This window comes from Acanthopagrus latus, chromosome 9 (genome assembly GCF_904848185.1).
Source record: "Acanthopagrus latus isolate v.2019 chromosome 9, fAcaLat1.1, whole genome shotgun sequence".
Lineage (NCBI taxonomy): Eukaryota > Metazoa > Chordata > Actinopteri > Spariformes > Sparidae > Acanthopagrus > Acanthopagrus latus.
The window spans coordinates 15,793,723-15,806,914 of record NC_051047.1 but is presented as its reverse complement, the minus strand read 5'-3'; the positions used below and the strand labels follow the sequence as shown (position 1 = coordinate 15,806,914).

The window sequence follows — 13,192 nt, the reverse complement described above, 5'->3', positions numbered from 1 at the left end:
GGTAAAGCAAAAAATTGCTTTGATCAGCACTGCAGAGTGCTCTTCTACTCAACATCACTATGTCAGTGTGTGAGTTAAAGGACAACAAAAGCTATAACAGTGGTCTCATGAGTAGAAAATAGTCTTTCAGTGCTCTCATCTTTATTTAGATATTTAAATATAAGCCCCCAATGCTATCTGAACTTACCTTGAGCTTTGATAATCCTTTTGACTCTATGACTGGTGAGTGACTTGTGATTGGGGAGAGGGGTGAAACAGGAGAGTGAGGCGAATGAGGAGAGTGAGGCGACTTTGGCCGGTAGGATAAGGACTGGCTTCTTTTCACAGCAGAGGACACTGCCTGGGCGAAGCGGGAAGGGGTCGCGGGAGAGTAGGGCCTAGGTGCTGCAAAGCTCCTTAACTTTTCCAAGCTTAAACCTACGCTTGGCTCTTTAGACGGCAAACTACTTTGCCTGGTGATTCGCATGACGCCTACATTCTTGTCGTCTCCTTTAGGGCTCAGCTCAACATTAGCGGCTCCTGTCGACTCCTCTTGAAACTGCACGGGAGGTGGTGGAATGGTAGGAGGAAGAGGAGGAGGAGGTAACTGTGCTCTCTCTGAACTTGCGTGAGCCTCCCTCTGGCCAGAGCCAGGACTGGCAGTGAGACTTTTTTCCGCTGCTGAACTTACATAATACCCAGGTGTTTTTTTGTGCTGCGATAAGCGGAAAGAACCAGGCTTGGGTTTAGTTGCGGGCGGAATTTTCACCTCCTTGACCTCCGCTGGTGAACCTGCTTGAGGCGTCATCTTGTCATCTGCTTTAGGTAAACTTGTTGGTGATGAGGAATGAATGGACTCAGGTATACTTCCATCAACAGTGTCATTGGTAGTAGTAGTAGTAGTAGTAGTAGTAGTAGTTGTAGTAGCAGTAGTAGTGCTAGTCAGTAAGTCTTCCCTGGGTATGGCAGAGTGCAGCTCACTTTTTTCCTTTGAGACCTCTGTCTGTTCTCTCGCCACTGTGCTGTCCTCCAACTGAAGAGCACCAATATTAAGTCCCTCTTCTGGAGCAGCGTTGGGTGTCTCCAGTGTCAGTGCAACTTCAAAATATCTAAGTTTCTCCAGAGATTTCTGAGGCACGATAGTGTATGTTGTCATCCCCATCTTGGGGATGTAGTCCCTTGTCAGCTCGTTGGAAGGCTTCGGTTTTGGCTCAGAGTTTGTGGCATAAATAGATGGTGCCTTTGTCGTAGCAGAGGCACTTGGCGGCAACTCTTGGCACGGTGAGGTCTCTGAGGTGTGGGATAAGGCACGTTCGAGGTCAGGCGGGTCCAGCTCCTCCGTCAAAGTGGCCATATCTTTCTTCCCCAGTGATTCGGAACCAGGCACATTAGCTGAGGAAGGGACCTCCACATGCTCTTGTGGGGGCAGCGGTAGAGGTGTGGCATCTGTTTGCACTTGAGCGTCCTCACCAGTGGGCTGGGACATGCTGGTGGCCACTGGGCTCTCCAACCTGTCAGACTGCTCAGGGGCGGTATCATTGTTTGCCTGTACCTCTGCATCATGCATCACAGGCGGAGGGAGGCTGCTGGGTAAAGTTCTGCAATCACCTTCGACACTTTCAGGTGTAGGGACTTCACAGACAGTGACACTTGCCACGGTCTGTTGGCTCACATTTTCAACTTGACATGGACCACCATCTGTACAGGAGAAGAAAAGGCATCATGTGAGACAGTAAAAAAGTTGAATCAGTACCACTACTTTTACCAGAGTCTCTTTTTACACCTCTGTGAGGTACCTATCCATAGTCAGTGAGTTAGTGGATTACCAACTAAAGATGTCAGTTGGCAAGCACCCAGTTAGGAAAAACCAGGAGTACTGGTGTAGGAAGCTAAGGACTGCACTACTGTAGACGGGGCCATAACGGTAATTATCATTTTAAGTGTCAGCTTAAATACTGGCACTTTGGTTTTGGCGCCCGCCCGAACTCTGTCACTATTTGACAATCTGGAGATTACACTCAACAATCAGCTATCTTTTTTCCAGGAAGTTACATTGTGTCACTTTAATGAACTGGAGTAAATGGAAGAAGAACTTTAAGAGAAATGGGGGAAACTTAAGAGGAAACTGCATTTGTTGACCTGTTGTTTGGTAAGTCATTTAATTTATGCGTAGGTATTTAGCTCTGTCTTACATGATGGTTGGGTAAAACAGCAGTATTGTTTATGGTAGAGAAAGTATAGTGAGGAAAGGGCTGTCTGACAGCAAGGTAAAGCCATGAAAATACCCCAAAATGGTTGCTTAAACTGAAAGAGGTTCTTTGTAGATTGCAACATCACATTTTGCTGCTGACCCCATCCAGAGAGGTATATCCTTGAACTTTTATATCTACTGCATGTAATACACTGACTTCTTAAGTTCTTCATACTGTACTGTGCCCCACTTCAACAATCTAAATTTCTCCCTTACACGGTGCAATTTGTAAGAATTGGCCACCTGTCAAATAGATACTCACTTTTACACACATGCTGTTGATTATTTATGATAATTTTATAGTGTTTTCAACTACTATTCTTACATGTACATGCACATTTAAAGCAAAGTTAAGAAATATATTAGCAGGTATCTAAGTAAAGATATAAACAATACCACTACAGTATAATCCAAGCGTAAACCCACTTGTATCAGCCGGTTCAGATGAACCTGTGCCATCAGTTGTCCTTACATCATTCAGAGCTGCAGAATCGTTCACCGGGCTCTGCAGTTGACTGTAAAAATTAGTTAGAGAGGGAATTAGAAGTGAAGCTGTTACTACTGGAAAAAACATGACGCAGGCTTGAGAAGTCATACTACAGTTCGTACTTGCCATCTGAGGATAGATCACGAGACTGATCTTCCCCATTGCCATCGACGGACATTGTGCTCAGTACGTCAGTGTCAGGGGACGGGGAGTGCAGTGAAACATCAGCAGACATGTTGAGGCTGCTGTCCTCTCCCTGGGTATCACTAGCAGCGGCAGACATTAAAGAGGCAGTGGTCTCCTCTTGCTCCATAATCTCCTCCAGTGTGTTGGCAGCTGCACCCGCTGTAAAAAACAACATTAAAAGTCGTCATTTAGAATCATTCACATGTACTGTTCCTGAACTGGCTGTAATGTTAACTATTTTCTGTGTGCTTTTTGGAAACAGTATGATACTCGTCAACTGAATTGGGAAATAAAGCAAAAGCTCTTTAACTTATTTATTTATTTGAATTATTAGTTTTTTTAATTACGCAAGAAAACCAAGCATGTAACCAGCTATGTTTATATATCTCACACATTCACCCTTTTCAGCAAAAAAAGGTTCTTTTGATGAATGAATTCCAGTTAATCTTTTACATCTCAGTCTCCCTCATCTAGTTCTTAATTTAGCACTTCAAGGAAGTGCATCACAGAGGAGCAAAGAGCAAAAGGAATTTCAAGGCCACTTAAACAAAACTGCAAGTTCTCACTGTTCTCAGCCTCTGATCTCTGTATCTACTGAGCAGACAGGGCTGCTGGGGAAACGGCACAGGAAGTGATCTTTCTCCGTGGACTACATGTTTGAAAAATTGGGGGGCAAAGGGAGGGCGGAAATGGTGGTGTATACATGTAGGCAGCACTGGTTAAAAAAAAAAAAGTCAGATGACACTCTTTATTAATGTGGGAAGATATGCTGCTAGTGATGGGACGATGGGTAACAGAAGAGTTGCACAAATATGCAAAGAAAATGTTAAAACGGAAGACAGGCAGTGATTTATATAGTGAGGGTATATAAGAAAGGAAACTAAAATATTTATAGGCAGTCTGTGGGAATTAAAGACTGTGAGTTTTTGTCAGTGTTTAATCAGAATATATGTAATGGAGTGAAGTAAATTTGTTTGGTGAGATTCACGGTGCAGAATGCAAAACATTGCCAACTCCTGAATTCATATTCAAACAAATAGGGGGCAGTATATCATCAGGGTAACCGCTAACTGCTGCTAAATCTAGCTAACAGTCAGTTTGTGGTCAGGTCTGGGAGCCCAGGGTGTTATTATGAAAAAGGGCAGTCTGGGGCTAGCTAGTTAGCATGCTAACTTCTGTGGATATCACTGCAGCACAATACACAGCCATCTTTAACGCTGTCAAAACTCTTATTTCGTCACACAATTTTCAGGTAATTTTTGAATGCTTTAAACAAAAATTCGGACATTTGCACCTTTTATTTAACGCAGTTGCACAACTCAACAGGAACATCTTATTTTAGAGACACTACTTTCATCGCTAAAGAAAATCCGGACCTTGCAGTGAATAGTTTTCATAATTTCCTAATATTGAAATAAAAACAGCTCCTATGAAATCTGCTGACAGCAAGATCTGTGGATTATCCAGAGTAACAAGCATATTTATTCTGGAGTGTGATGTAATTTCAATGCTACTAAATGCCTCAAACCACTCACCTCTGATGTGTCAGGGTGGCAGCAGAGAGGTCAAAACCTCAGCAAACAAAACCCCAACTAAATGTGTGACTAGGTGCCATCAACGGGAAGTTAGAACATGTGCTTTGTAAAGTGTGTGATCTGACCTTTTAAATGAAAGAAAAGTGACAACCCAACTTTTTCTGAAGCTGTACATCACAGTAGTTTCGGGGGAAAAAATTCAAAGTTAATATATTTCCACATAAACATGTTATTCTTGAGGGGAACAAGGTCCCCAGAACACTGTTTGATGTTAGAAATGGAGCTACTCAGAAGGGCTCTGCTCACATAAACAAAACAAAATATTACAGAATTGTGTTGTCCTTTGATTATTCATTTTATTCACTCGTGAAAATCAATAAGTGAAGAATTTTTCCTTCTCTTAGAATGTCTTCCTAAAAAACTACATAATGTATCTCAGATATTTGTCCACTTTTATGCCTTCAGAAATGCTATCCAAAAGAGTGTCATTCAATTTCTTTGTTTTGTTTTTTTTTTGTTCAGAAAATACAGCATTTTGCTTTAAATTGCTTTGTATACAGGACGGGTGGAGTTTCCCTCACAGGACAATACAGCAAGTTTCCACACAATCACAGGAAGGTATATCAAAGCAGGTTAATTATACTCAACCAAGGAAAAAACGCCAAATACTCAGGTCCCACAATAATCGGAATGTTGCAAAAGTCAGCTTCTCAGAAACTGTAGGGTTTCTCTGCATACTGTTACATGTTTTTGTAAAGGGTGCCACTGCTTAATAATGACCACTAGGAGGCACAAGAGTCACATAAGTGAGAATTTTCAGGCTCCTGCTGCCAAGATTGAAAATACCCTCTGTCTGTGTGGCCAAAGTACATGGGACGAAACATCACACTACAGGCAGCGTGTTTGTTAGTGAGTTAATCAATGTAAATGTACAATTTAAAAAAGGACCACATTGCTCCACATTAATGAATGCAAACAAAGACAAACCTGGCAGATTTTCGGTTTCAGTCAGAACTGCTTCTTGGACAGCAGCGCTGGGGGTCGTGGGGGGTGGAGGAGCTTTGCGTTTGGTTCTCTTCAGTGAAGACTCAGCTGAGGACCCACGACTTAATCCAGCGATCTAGGTGACATACGATTTCGTGAAGTCAGATAATCGATGCAGCTAAACACAGAAGTCGCATGGCTGCCATTAAAAGCCCACAGAGTCCACTCACCTGGTCACTGTCCAGTTGGGCGTTAGGTTCTGAGTTGAGCCTCCGCCGAGCACTGAGGTCCGAGGAGCTCTGGGACACGAGGATCGGGGGCTGGGGCGCACGTCTCTTCTTTGGCATGTAGGTGGGTGTTGTAGGGGAGCCAAGCGGGGGCGAATTGGAACTAGGCAAGGCCATGCTGAGCGGTCGAGGCTTGCTCACGAGCACAGGAGAAGCTGGGGCACTGGCTGTGGTTGCCTTTAAAGAACAAACATCCAATCAGGACATGATAAGAGGCCCTTTGCCAAACAACACAGTGAACATTAACCAATGAACAACCAAAGTAAACAAACCTCCCTCTGAACATGCAAAGCTACTTTCTCACTCAACTGTATCTTTGCATAATCAGCACCCAAAAAAAACCCTGCCATCACCTGTTCAGACTTTTTCTTGCTTTTTCGAAACTTGCTGAAGAGGCCTTTGTTTTCTTCCTCTTTCTGGTTTTTATCTTTTCCTGGCGTGACTGTTCCTGGAAAAAAAACAAGTATTGTAAGATAAGATTAGTGAGAATATAACGGCTCTCCTGATATCAATCATACTGTTAAGTACAACGTAAATACCTGCATGAGTTGGCGAGGCTGGACACACTGGGGAAGCAGGTTGTTGTGCAGAGAAAACTGCAAGCGAGAGAGACACTGATTGGTTAATATGCTGAAATCTGCTGAATCTGATGCCATACACAGCGTGGTTGACTTCTTTTAAATACTGTAGTACTTGCCTTTCGTGTCTCTTGCATAAACCTCCCTTATTGCATAATCATTAAGAGAGCAGGACAAGTCCAAAGGGGCCAGTGATTGGACATCTTTCAACAGAACGGTGGTCTCAATGTCAAATTCACATTTCTCACAGATGGCTGGTAGATGTTCAGCCAGGGGAACTCGAGGACTGACTCGCAGTATCGTTTTCTGGGTCTTTTTGTAGTTTATCACCATCCGAACAGTTGCCTGGAGAAAACAAAATCTGTCACTCAACATGATCGGCACACAGTGGTGTTTGTGCATGCGCCATGTGCTTGAACGAACCTCAGGCATCTGCGGACCTGTCTTCTTGTTTTTATCCTCCCCCTTCGGTTTTAGTATGATCTTCTCTGCATCCAAAGTTCCTATGAGAGCATTGGGCTTGAGCTTGGTGTTCTTCTTGTTGGTGGTGACCAGTTCCAAGGTGTGGCTCGAAGGGTTCAGGTGGTACTTTGCACAGAGTGTCACCAATAGATCCATCAAGGGTTTGCTTGAAGACAAAATGATTTGAGTTTTATGAATCAACATGCTATGCGGCGTCGAGGTGAAGTATGAACAAATGAGTCTTGAGTCTTTCGCAGAAATGGCGAGTGATTCTGCTGTCCTGACACTGGTCAGGAGTTCATTCCACCAATGAGGTGCCAAAACAATGTGATTATTTCACCGATCATTTATTCAGTTAATAGCTTTATCGATAAAATGTCTATAAAATGGCAGATAGAGTGAAATATGTCCAAAGTGTTGCCTTTAAAGATCATATTGATGCCATTTTTATGTAGACAAATAATTTCTCTCTTGAGATATTTGGCTACGGAGCTTGTGGAATGCAGAATAAAAGTATGTCTTTTCCTTAAAAACATGACCATGATTGTGAATAAGTCTTTTCGATATGTTTGGTTAGTTTTGTCAGTGATCAATAGTCTTGGTAGTTGCCAGTTTGTGGGGGAAAAAAAATGTTAGAATGGCTGAGTTCTACAGTGTGAACCTAGCATACCCCAATTTTAGCTAACCAGCATTAGCAAACTTGACATCACCTAATGTTAGCTAGTGCACAAACTGGCAACCACTTGATGGGGCAAATTATTTTAACAGCGGTGTTATAACATAAATCCAACCAAAGCAGGAGATGGAATGCCACTTTGCCAATTCAGTGGGATTCATTGGATGTCGTCAATAACACCTTTATATGTCTTGTTTTGTCCAACCACCAGTTAAAAAACAACAAATATTTAGTTAATATTCATATAAAACAGTAATATTTCAAATAAAGAAAATATCAGAGAGGCTTGAACCAGAGAATTCTGGGTATATTAGCTTTAAATAAAAGTCAAAAATGTAAAGAAGCAGCGCAGAAGATGTAGAGACAATACAAAGCACACTTACAGTCAGATACAGTAGCAACAGTAGCCCTTGCAGAGCTTCCCTGATCAGTCATAATGCAGTGCAAACATAATGCATTCAACTTAATCCTCAAAACATCAACATTAGCACTAACTTTTGTGCAGGCACTTAAATCAGGTTTATAGGGAGAAAAGAAGGTAAGGAATTCGCTGTTAATCCTCTCATTAGGGATTGGTCTCAGTACTTTCTCAATAGGGTAAGGTGCAAAAGACACCCGGAGAGGAATGTTTGTAAACTATGCGCATTGTGAGAAAGATAATGATATCTTAAGTAAACTCTGGCAATGGAAAGTCTGAGCTGTGTGAGTGAGCAGACTCACAGAAGGACACACAGACCTTGTTGTTAAAATCTCTGACACAGAGGTATGTTGACACATGTTGATCTGATTAGGCGGCTGCAGTCATAGCTGAAGTGGTGAACAGTGAGATTTGTGTCCTCGTTGCACTGTAGCACGCAATCGAATGATAATCTGAGGAGTTTGAGTATCAAGAGTTCATCATTCCTTCTTTGTTGGGAGAGCAAATGTAATCAATTTGCTTCCCAGAACAAATATTAACCAAAACCACACATTCAGCTGCTCCACCTATCTGACTCAATATAACTGGAGCTGAACTTTACTGTAAGAGATGACTTCATCTGACATCAGTCTCATTAGGTCCCGTTGCACAGGGATCTTTTCATTAAAATTGTAAACTTATATGTAAATGTCAGTGTCAGAGGGTAGTGAACGACTTGACAATTAACCTAGCACGCTGTAGTTTAACTGTTTTGCACAAGTATGCTGGTAGTTAAACTACATCCGCATCTGCATAGATAGTAGTTACACACAGTTTTTGCCAGTTTTTTATTAGTCAGCCATTTGAACATACACTTTTGGGCAATGAACGGAAAGGAACACTGCAATTTGTTATCAACAATTGTTCAGACAAGTTGTTGCATGCTAATATAGAAGTTACCTGGCAAACACGCCTGGTGAAATACCTCCACCTGGACTCTGACAGAAGACAGGAGTCTGACAGAAGGACACCGGATATAAAACCAGAGCTGACATTCTTTGTACTTTCCCATGAACAGTGGGTCATTTCGTGTTTTTGTTTTATCTGTGATCTGTGAACTGTGAAGGTTCCTCTTTCTGCAGTAAACTTGCAGTTAAGTTAATTTCTTCGGCCATCACGCTCGTGGTGGGCGGCTTGTTATGCAGCTGTTTCAAGGTGGCGGATAGCATAACCATTTCCTAGCTGATATTACTGTCTGATTACATCCCGTGTGTTTTATTTCCAGGCTTATATAAATGTGTCCAAGACATGCTTCTATATTTTAGAATTAATATACACCTTTCCTATCGTATCGCGTAACAGTAAACAGTGTAACTTAACAGTAAAATCAGCTAGGAAGGGGTTGAATGCTAAAAGGTCATCAAATATGTTGTTTTTACTTAAAATATGGTTCCAGATTTTCACTCTCCCTTGTCTTTACAGTTGCAGATCAATCAGGAATTGGTGAAAGGATTACAGCTTGACAGATTCCCTGTGGTTACAGGATAACATAATGCCATTGTTACTGTTAGCATGTGATCATTTCTAAGATAATTTAGCTAATCTAGCTAATGATTACTGATTGATTATATCCAGTGTGTTTCGCTTTCAGGCATAAATTTATCCCAGATGTGTGTTATATTAATTAATTAATTAATCATTCTTATTATTATTATTAAAAATAAATGCCTTTCCTTTCATTTTGTGTAACTCTATCAAATGGTAACCTTAGCTAGGAAGTAGTTGAATGCTAGGCTTAGCTGTCTTCCAAACTTAAGCTAACAAATATGTTGTTTTACCTTACAATATGGCCAAGTTTGTCAGATTCCTTACATTCCCTACCTGCAACCTGGGAGCAGTATGATATTTGAGTGTGACTGGATGTTGTGTGAATATGGTCTATTTTTAACTACTTTCTTCTGTCTAGCCTTAGATAACCAAACTACACTTCTCTTTCAGGTAGCTTTGCTGTTGTTTAGCCTCTTCCACAGTGAAGTAATATAATAGGCAGCTTGCAAAGCTATGCCTTCAAAGTAGCATCCCCAACAGTGGTAAAGCTTAAAATTAAGCTTCAAACATCATGATTAAGAGACACAGATTTAGACACAGTGGTCTGAACTGTACCTTCCATGGACTGTGGTCATCTTTTCCTCCCCGCCAGGCAGGATCACAACCAGAGAAAGGTCTTTATCGATTAGGTTCTCCTTCTGGTCCATGGTTAAATGAGGGTTTCCTGGGTACCACTGGGAGAAACCTGGAGAATCCAGCTTCTTTAGTCCAGGCGGGGATGGTGCTTTGCTTTTGGTCGACACCCTGTAGTTGGGCGAGAGCATGTAAATTAGTCTCAGAGTTGCTTCAGCTTTGGCACAGGCAGCCAAATGAAGACTGCAGAAATTGAGTGGGATTGGTGTACTCTTGCATGCTGGCGTGGACATTTTCAGAAAATATCAGTGAATTGTTTCTGCTATCTCAGACAATAATCTGATTGAAACTCAAAGTGCACCAGACAGCATGAAAGGAATCCTTTCTTCCTCAGGTTTTAGACAGCAGTGAGGCTATTACATGAAAGAGCTCAAGTCCACTTTGCAAACAAGTCACAAGACAACCCAGTGGACAGATTTACTCATTGAGCCCTGAAGAAATGGCTCCGAACGGACAGACATGTGAGAGAGACTGATAGTAAGACGCAAGATTAAAAGCACAGATTCTGTTGCGGCAGATGCTTGTGGTTAAATGGCTTTCTTTTTAGTTTAGAGGCAACAACCCATGTGTTAGACATCCATTTTTTTTTGACAAACACCTTTAAGTTCTGACGTGCGCTTTTGAGTGTTTGTCCAGGCCTTACATTCCTGAAAACTGTGTCAATACAGTGTGGGAGAGAGCAGTGGCAGTCATGTGAGAGACAGAAGGAAGAGGTCAGGTAAACCCATTCACTGAAGACTTCATATGCCACTGACTTAATTCATACCAACAATTTCAGTCATTAAATCTGTGATGCATTCTACTTCGGCTAATTACACCTTTCTCGTGGCGCATCCGGAAGGTGGTGATGAAAACCTGCTGTCTGCAAACAGGGAAAAAAAACAAAACATACCAACATACCAAAGTAAACACGTCGAGTCAGCAGAGGTCTCGCTATTGTACTACAACTCCATCTGATTGTTCAGTGCGCCAGGGAATCAATACCTTTGGGGACATACAAGTGTCACATCAGTCAGTCAGCGCTGGATAAGGCAGGGTTCTGCAGACCCAGTGCCTTGAATTATGGCCTGTAAAGTCTCACGTGGGGGCACCGCTTATTCAAACAGAGGAATCCGAGCAATGCAAGGTCACAGGCTCCACAGAGGGCACGTCTAGCACAGGATTATTAGTCTTTCTATGGGGGCGGCCGTCCTTAAACACTCTGACTGCGACATATATGATAACACACACACACCAAGAAACAAGATTCAACACAACGGTTTGTAGATATACTAATCATGATGTCAAGTTGAAATATGACATCAGAACAATCCCATGAGAAGTCAGCTCAGCCATGTTTGTTAAGGTCGTAGCCTATTTTACCTAAGATTGAGTATAAGGTGTAATTTCGATGCAAGAGTGTAAACTGGAACATCAGTATGCTGATAACGAATTAGGCTAATAAGAGGTGGTAAATATGCTGTACTGCCAATACGACTGCAAGGGCTCTTTCAGAGCGAATCAGGTGATGTGGCAATTAGCCATGGTTGTGTGTTGTTGTTATTCTACTAGCATGCAGGTTTTTGTCCATGTCGACTAATTTGAAAAAAAAAAACACAAAAAAAACCCCATACATTTACTTGAAAAATAAACCAGAATGCAATGGATATCATTGACTGTTGAGCAAGACCAAACGAGTGAATACAAGTGAAACATGATGTTAAACGGTGTCCACATTCTCCCTAGCGTTAGCCTTTAGCCATGTTGCTACCATGCCCATAAATGACCCATCATGCAGTCCTACATTTATTGTTCACGGATGAAAAAACAACAAAGAGGACGACAAGTTTGAGAGGAAAAGGTCACATAAACATCTTTTAAGTTTGTTCCTTTAAAAAGAAGCAAGTCTTAAACAAGCTAGCTTCACCCACAGCTCCAGATAGCAAACATTTTAGCATGCTGTTGCTAAATAGCCTGCTAGCTGAGACAGAGGATGTGTCTAAAACTTTATTCAGCTGCCAACAAGAATATTAAAGAACTGGAATATACCACAACACAATGTATACAAAAGTGAAGAAGCATCTTCAGTTTCTAACTAGAAGGGAGTTGCAGGCTTTAAACCCTGTGTGGGTGCGTCCTTACGTTACAAGGTTTTCACATCAAAGTTTAACAATTTCCAACACAGCCTGAGTCATGTCTATAAATGTCATACATTATTGTCTGCTATTCCTCAAGCAACTGGATGGAATTTAAGTAATCATAAGCCAGTGGACAGCAGACTGTAGGCAGTACAGAGGAGGATACACAATAATTTGACAAAACTGTGAGAAGAGCTGTGGCAGCAACAGAAAAACAAACAAGCTCTTAGCAGTGGGGCCCAACAGAAACATGCTTGTTGATCTGCTCATCTTGGTGCCAATGGCACCAGTAGCCAGCACGATAAAGCCACATGATAGAGCACAGACGATGATGAGCAAACCCAAGTAATAGTTGCCATGACTTGTCAACTGTTTATTTATGTTGAGATGGTTTGTCGGTTTGTTCTGTCCCGGTGTGTGAGACAGTGACGAGCTTGAACAAATAAACAAAGGAACAACGAGCCAACCAAAGAAGCCTGTCAGGGATCCCAGGATCGAGTTGTTCCTGTTATAGCTAAATCCAATACATACTCCATTTGTTTGTTTAAAAAGCCTTCCTAATTTCTAGTCACTACCAGCCAGTTGTAAACTGGTGATTTACTAAATCAGATTTAGAAGTAAAACTTCAGTAGACCTGTGTGTAAGTCATTAGGAAACATCATGCTCCCTCCATTCAAAAGCAACCAACTAGTCAAGAAAAAGGCAGCACTGCATCATGAGCTGATACTTCAGCTACCACTAACAACAGTTTTAGGCCATACTAGCTTATATTAACTGTCAGTCTTTTGTAAATGTTGATATGCCTTTGCATAATGCTCAAAACATGGATGAACATGACTTTCAGAGTTAATCCTTCATATCGAAGCACGCTAACCTAACTATCATTATTTGGTGTTACGTCAGATAAACATAAGGACTAGCTACCATTGCCTCCATTTTGCTAATGTTTTTCACCAGATTATTTGTCACTACTAAGAGTGTTAAAATCGAAGACCTCCTACTAAACATTAAC

General features: G+C 41.7%; 1 protein-coding gene across 5 annotated transcripts in view; it reads right to left on the bottom strand.

Moving 5' to 3' along the window:
• cobll1b (cordon-bleu WH2 repeat protein-like 1b) overlaps positions 1-13,192 on the bottom strand; it is a 30,959-nt gene that overhangs the window by 1,376 nt on the left and 16,391 nt on the right. For all 5 annotated transcript variants that reach the window (XM_037110394.1, XM_037110393.1, XM_037110395.1 and 2 more), the window contains 10 exons: positions 9,986-10,174; positions 6,711-6,915; positions 6,407-6,632; positions 6,249-6,305; positions 6,063-6,157; positions 5,653-5,886; positions 5,426-5,558; positions 2,840-3,062; positions 2,657-2,745; positions 188-1,677 (listed from right to left, as the gene is read on the bottom strand). In XM_037110394.1, the coding sequence (XP_036966289.1) occupies positions 188-1,677; positions 2,657-2,745; positions 2,840-3,062; positions 5,426-5,558; positions 5,653-5,886; positions 6,063-6,157; positions 6,249-6,305; positions 6,407-6,632; positions 6,711-6,915; positions 9,986-10,174 (2,941 nt within the window). The remainder of the gene's footprint in view (positions 1-187; positions 1,678-2,656; positions 2,746-2,839; positions 3,063-5,425; positions 5,559-5,652; positions 5,887-6,062; positions 6,158-6,248; positions 6,306-6,406; positions 6,633-6,710; positions 6,916-9,985; positions 10,175-13,192) is intronic.